Source organism: Homalodisca vitripennis, unplaced genomic scaffold, assembly GCF_021130785.1.
Source record: "Homalodisca vitripennis isolate AUS2020 unplaced genomic scaffold, UT_GWSS_2.1 ScUCBcl_10328;HRSCAF=19158, whole genome shotgun sequence".
NCBI classification, from domain to species: domain Eukaryota; kingdom Metazoa; phylum Arthropoda; class Insecta; order Hemiptera; family Cicadellidae; genus Homalodisca; species Homalodisca vitripennis.
The window spans coordinates 7,525-14,862 of record NW_025786437.1 but is presented as its reverse complement, the minus strand read 5'-3'; the positions used below and the strand labels follow the sequence as shown (position 1 = coordinate 14,862).

General features: G+C 35.1%; 1 protein-coding gene across 1 annotated transcript; it reads right to left on the bottom strand.

Moving 5' to 3' along the window:
• Positions 1–3,387: 3,387 nt before the first annotated feature.
• LOC124374824 (UPF0329 protein ECU05_1680/ECU11_0050-like) lies at positions 3,388–3,771 on the bottom strand. The gene has a single exon (XM_046832972.1). The coding sequence runs from the start codon at positions 3,769–3,771 to the stop codon at positions 3,388–3,390; it is 384 nt and encodes a 127-aa protein (XP_046688928.1).
• Between the last annotated feature and the right edge of the window lie 3,567 nt (positions 3,772–7,338).

The window sequence follows — 7,338 nt, the reverse complement described above, 5'->3', positions numbered from 1 at the left end:
AATTGACTTTAGTGTATCGAAGGAGTGAAGATATTTATGGTGTTATCCTATGTCTTTAAGAATATAGTTGATGAATCTTATCACCCTTATCCCTGACCTTATCAAACCAAATCTAATTGATAAGTGACCCCAGACTGAATCTAAAATACACTCCGTAAAAGTTTACACTATTTTGTAAAAAAGGACAATAAAGAAATGCCCGAAGAACTATAGACCTATTACTAATGTACCAACCCTTAGCAAAATTAATAGAAACCTGTATGTTATATCAAATTATATAAGTATTTTACAAATCGAGAAACAATTCTACTGTATCAGAAAACCAATTTGGAATTTAGCCAATCACTTCTACTGCTAAGGCTATAGAATGTCAAAGTAAAAATCTCCAATTCTTCGTGACTAGAAACAAACAGGTATTGCATTCACCCTTATAGATTCTACACTCAAAGGTCTTTTGAGATAGTTGTTACTCACTCTCTATTATTCTTTTGAAAAACTTAATTCACTTATGGTGTAAAGACACAAAGACAATTAAAGTTGATTCAAAGTACCTACAAATAGAATATGCAATATGGTAACTGTAAACAATGTTCGTCACAGTATCCGACAAGGTGAGGGTAGCAGGTGTTCCCAAAGGCTCTGTACTCTCGGTTCTTTTTAGTTTTTAATATCTTTACTTAATCTTGATTTCATGTGAGACGCGTTGTTTTCATCTATGTCTTGTACTTTTCTAATGCAGACGATACAACCTTCTTCCTTTGTTCTAATGTGATGTGTGGCGAACTTATGTTACATTAATTTACTGCTCTTCAACAACTTAAGCAGATTGGTATTCAGACCAACAACTATTAAGATGTAAATAAGACTCAAAACATAATTTTTTACATACAATAATAATTTAAATTTAGAAGATCACTCCAAGTCTAAACCTGTTAAGCTCTGTGGGATTTGTTCTCTGATAGTAAACTTGTCAGCGAGGCCACATGTGGAAGGTATCTGTCTAAAAACTTTCCGAGAGTAATCTTTCTCCTACGTAACTAAGGTACTGCATGATAATTTTGAAAGCATTGTTAAATAGGACCTACCTTTGACTAGTTCATATACACCTTTGGTCATGGTACCTCGTCTATGGGGCAACTCTGTGCCCCTTTCCAAAAAAGTTTTCTACTGTGGCAAAAAAAGGGCAATTAGGTACTAACATGAGCGGATCTTTTATATCAAGATTCCTGCAACAGTCTACTTTGGAATTTATAAAATAATGACTCTTGCTTGTATTTACGTATATATCAGAATTTAGTGTTTGAGTTAGAGAAAATATCAACACCTTTATCTCTCTCCATGAGTGAGTAGTACATGAATTACAACACTAGGTTTCGATAATAATCTTGTAGTCCTCAAGTAAGACTAACTCGAACTTATAAATAGTTACCATTCCCACACAAACTAGATTATTCAATAAACTACCATTAGCTATAAAGAAGAACTACACCGAGATAAATAAGTCTAAATAAGGATTTCAACTTGGCTAATCAGACAAAAGTTTTTCAACATATTCTGTTGACGAGAGACCGATGAAGTGCAGACATGTTTGAATCTGTTACAAATACACCTGGTCTAATGAACTAAATTAGTAGTAAGCAAATTAGTTTTTTAGTTTTATGAGAAAGTATTTTCATGACGAAGCCTATTGACTAAACTGCAACATGTTATTTTAATGGCCAAGAAGATCTGAATCTTGATATCTTGAAAATCTTGAGGCCTCAGTGAAGTTTCCAGGTGAACGATTCCATTTGGGTAAAGGTAATTTTGGCAGAAGAGTCTTCAGTTAAATAAAGGTTTATTCCTGTTTTCTTATAACGACTAGATGGATCTGTCAGTAAATATATGAATCAGCGGTAGTATGCAGGAACTGTTGGGATGCGTTTAAAAAAACCGGTTTCATGTGACCCCAAACGGCGTGGGCTTGGTGGTTCCCAAGTTATCGGAGGCAGAGGCAAAACATGTTGTCTTTGTGGTGTCACCTACGTTTAGCATAAACCTACACACCAGTACATATTTAAGGATAGCATGCCCTTATTACTACAGCACCAACAGTGAAACCGATTGTGTACTGTCCTTTTTCGATTACTTGGCTACATAATTTATCCAAGAAAAATCTAATCTTGAAGAGAAGCTCTCCTTCTGAAAAGATTTTCAATTTTGTATTTTTTTAAGCACCTGCCTGTGTGTTTTTTGCGTAAGAAAACAATGTTATTTTAAAGATAGCTAACTCGTTTTTTTTAAATACGTTTTTAAGACAGATACTTTAAGGCTACTTTCTTTCACCTATGATAGTTTCTTTCTTAACCAATTTTTCTTTTCATTTTTGTTATTAACTTTTTTCGCTCATTCTACCATTTCCACTTCCTGGTATTTAACCAAAAAAGTCTTTCTTCATAGCAGAACTTGGACTTCATTACTTTATTTGCACTGTGAACACATATTTAAACATGACATTTTTTTGCTATCCAGTTTGAAACAACAGCTAACAAAATTTTCCAATTCACTACTTCAGCAGGAGACCCGCTGCGTCTATCAACATTAGTTTAACCACTTTTAAATTGCTCTTTTATTTAGCAAATCCATATTTGGCGATGTTTCACGCAAGGCACAATGTTTCCAACCCTGTCAATCATTTTGGGAAATGTTAAACCCAAAAGGGGTACTGGATACGACAAGAATGGATGCCTTTCGAAATATTTTTTCCATGAGGTCCTCCTTTTGAATGATTTTTTTGTGAATGAATTAGATAAGAGTGTTCCAAATAGAATTCCTTCTTTGTTTGTTTAATTGTTGATGCCACCCTTTTATTAAAACAAAACCTCCTTTACTTTTTCCTTTCCTGGGCACACTTATTGAGCTCACACCACACTACGCTCGAAGACACTTTCCGTCTTCAAAAAAAAAGTTCATTAAGTTTTTCAGATACAAAATTCTTTAAGATGATGGAAGTTTTTAGTTGGGGCCGTTGTATAGCATCAAAAGAGGATACTGGGGCTGTTTTCGATAACTTTGTTTGCAGTATAAGGCACTAGATCTCTGAAGTGTGTTTTGTACTCGGTATTTTTTTCAATATTTGGTTACCGACCACTTTGTGTAATATTTGATTTTTTATTTTTGAGTGTGCGACTTCTTTTGTTTGGGACTTCAGCTGTTTTTCCAGGGCATAGCCCAAGAACAATTGTTTCCTCACTCGCGGGGAGACTTTTTCACCTCTTAATATATTACGTACTTCTTTTCTTGGAGATGGGGATGAGTCAATTAAATGTTTCTTTTTCTCTCTGTGCAACCGCTTTTTATACTTTCCTAACTTTTTTTCTAATTCTTTAATCTTCTCTTGTTGCTTGGCTATAGTTCTATAGGCCTTTGCTTTGTCTCTTCGGATTTTTTTGCGCCCTCTTCTTTTTGTTCAGATTCCTCTCTCACGTCCTGTAAAGGAGAAGCTGGGGGAGTATCTGTAACTTCTTTCAGTGATTTCTTTTTCAGGCTTCTAACAAGATTTCTTTCTTTCCAATACTTTCGCATTTTTCTTTGTTCTCTAGGAGTCATGTCTGATATTTTCTTTATTTTATTTTCTGCTTTCAATCGAGCAAGACGATCTCTGTCATACTTCCTCTTTTCTTCTTTCTTTTCTTCACTCATTCGTTCTCTATACCTTCGCTGACGTTCCTTTGTCAATGCTTTCTGTCTCTCATACTTTTCCTTTGCTGATAGCTTTGAGGAACGTACCATGGTTCTTCACGACCTAGAATCAAAAACAGAGAAAAGTGTTGCAAAGTTTTTAAAAACGTATGTTTTAAATTAAAAATAAATGTATTAGAGATTTGGTTAATTTAAGATTTTTTGAGGAAAATCAAAAGTTTCTATAATTACAATATGCCAATAAATAGTAATTTAACAAATTTGTTGTTAATTTATAATCCAATTGTTTGTTCTAAATCAACATGCTACAGAGCATATGAAAACTGTTAAAGGCTGTTTATACTATTCGTAGTAATCACGTTAATTTAGAAAAAGTAAAAGTAACATTAAAATGAATTTTAATCATAACTTTCAAACATTATATAAATAAAAATTATTTAACAACAGTTATTGCAAGTCACATAGTTTAGAAGCGTATTTCCCAACAAATCGATAACGCTATACCTCATCGTTAACGTCACCCGATTTGTGCGTCACCGATTTTAATATTCAGATATAACCTAGTACTGCCGTGTTTAATGTTGAGAACAAAGGTTTAGGAGATTGAGGTTATTGTTCGTTACTAATAACGGCGGCATATGATAGCTTTCAGAAATGTTTTAACTGTATAGTTTACAAAAAAATAGCGTTACCGACTTGTTGAGGAATTAAGGTACTGATAGTTTCTTACCTGAATATTAATTGTTTGAAGCTTCTGGATTCAATGCAATCTTCACTAAAACAGCAAGTAAACTCAATACATTCGCCTCACATACAAAGACGTAATTTTTTACCGCTCAAATCAAGTCTTGCTAACTTTTTGCGGGATCGTCAGCTAGTAGGTCGTTGACGTAGACTTCCCCGGTGACAAGGACCAAAGGCAACTGAATATTATTAATGAACTAAATTTCTTTTGTAGGACTTTGGTTTCACTGAGCCAACTGTAGCTGTTAGCTGTATTGTTGACTAATAGTGTTTTTATTTTAGTACCGTACGAGTTTCTCTAATTGACTCTTATATAATTTGAGGTGAAATTAGCAGATTACGATAGCTCAAAGGAACAGTTACCCGAATTTGTATTTTTTCTTCCAAATAAAGAAGGCAATAATTAAGAGTAAGTAAATCATATGTAGTGTTATTGGTTTTTCAAATTATTTAAAGCAGCTAAAGTAAGGTGTTTAGGTAAATAAAATAACAGGACTTTTACCTTCAAATTTAAATATAATTTATATTATGAAAAATATAAAATATGCCAAGGACTTAATATTACTAACAATTTGGTGAGATTCAACCCTTAAACTCAAATTGGCACGCATTGTGTCCGGGTTTTTATTAGGGGAATCAATTGGGTGATCCTCGGAATGAGAATTTCCTACACCTTTGAGTATTGTGGTGGTAAATCAAATTAGTTTTCATCTCCAAATTTACCTTAACCACCAAACTTGTTTCCGTTGCAGCAGTTTTTGGTTAGGGTAAAAAATAAGTTATCGAGACGGGGGGGCTTACTAACAGATACCTCCCAATATTTTAGTTGTAAATTGTGCCAGGGTTACAATCCCAAAGGAGTTTAAAAACAGTCAATTGGATATGTTGGTGGCTATCAGTCTTCATTTTGGTTACACAGTCAACAGGATTTGGAAAGGAAAATGCAGTGTTTGCCAATGATATCCTACCATTCTGAATCATAATGGTAGGTTTTAAGTCCAACTACATCTTTATTTCTTTCTTAGCTGCCAAAATTTGCTCCGCTCCACATCAATCCATATTCAATTATTATTTTGAGGTTAGTAATGATGTTTGGGAATACTTTTGTTAGAATGGAGTTCTCACGTCTTATCGATGAGACAAAAGTTACAGATATTTTTTTCCAAGGAAATGAAAGTCAAATCCGTCTCGATCTCGATTCGACACGGTACATCGTACCAGTTACCGGATTAGTCAAACCAATTACTCAGAGAAAATCTTCAGCAGATGCATCGTTCAGTCGAATGGCAACTCTCATGTTTGTTGTCAGCACTGATAGTTTCCCTAACATATCGGCGCATAGATTTCGATGATTTGACAGGCAATGCGTTTTATTTTTTTTCGGGGCAGCAGTCGATCTGGAGAATATACTGATTACAGTGCAATGTTATGGGCGGAAATACTCTCCGGGGGGAAGGAGGTGGGAGGGGCCAGAGCAGTAATAAATAAGTTTTGCGCCTCCAAAAACATTTTTGATGCTCATTTAACGTAGATCTTGACAATGTTAGGTTAACCTGCTTCCAGCATCGCACGTTTATTGGCGCTATTGCGCATTCGTCCCCATGATGGATTGATTCTTCGATTCCTGATAAAAACCTTCTTCGCCATAGCGGAGCGCTTTGGTAATGTTTGCCAACGTTGGTTCTTCATATATACTGAAGATTCAACGGCAATTTTAAATGCAGAAATGTGCCGTTACTGACCATCCTTCTAACAATGTGGCTGCTTATTCCAGAAGAAAGCCAACTGGAAAACTGCAATGTGTCGGATCATTACACGAAGACAGATGGCTATAAAACTACTGACACTGGGGAGGAATGTATCTGTAACCAGTTCCACCCATTGTAAAATATAAAGACCCACCGTTGTCCATTCATCAATTGCCTTCATTAATGTATCATAAACTTCCTCCTTTTGTTGGGGGTTTCATCAGGGGCACATTTGTTTTGAACTACTAAATCTAATTCCTGGTGTTCATTATTCACGTTACCCATTCCAAATTCTCTCGATTAAATGCGTCATTCATTTTTACGATTTTGGCGGCTTGTGGCATTCCTAACCTGACTAATTTAAACTACCACACCATGAGATAACTCTTGTCCTTCCGATCAAAGAGCAAGGGGCACGGGGGGGGGAGGGTGGGGGGTGCGGGCCGCCTTGATTTACTAGTATCTCCTCAATTCGATTTCAAGATCGTAATTTATTGAACTGACACGACTATTTGGATGTAAAAATATCTTCTGTCCATATTATCCTAATGTATCTGATGCCACAGGTTAGATGGCGGGTGGCGATGTGGCAAAAGCCATGGTCGAAAATGGATGATAGCATAAATTAATGTATCAGTATACTGACTTGGAGATGTGCAGAGGATAAAAGCTGCTATTGAATTGTAAAAAAATTGAAAATTTTGATTTCTGGTAATTACCTGGATAGTAAATCAATGCTTTAGACAGTGATGTGCAGAAACAGCTTGAAACAAAAATTTGTCTGTTTCATCTTAAGCTTACTCTATGCTTTTAAAAAACTATAAATTGTAAAAGAAATTTAAAAATATGGTAAATTAAATGATATACAAACATATAATTTTCGTTTTTTTGCAATTATATATGTTTACAAAGAACTGCTGATGTCAATTTGAAACAGGACCTTTTCACTTAATAACATATGTTTTGCTGTAATGCATTTTCTTACGGGTCATTTCCGTAACTTTTAGAGACCAGTGGGGGGCGGAATCCTGAATCGGGGAACGGGATTAAAAAAAGTATCCTATGTGTTTTTTCCCAGTTCTTAGCTACCTCCCTACCAAATTTTATCAGCCAAATCGGATCAGTGCCGTATTCTTGGGGAACTTATAAAATAGTGTAAACTAAC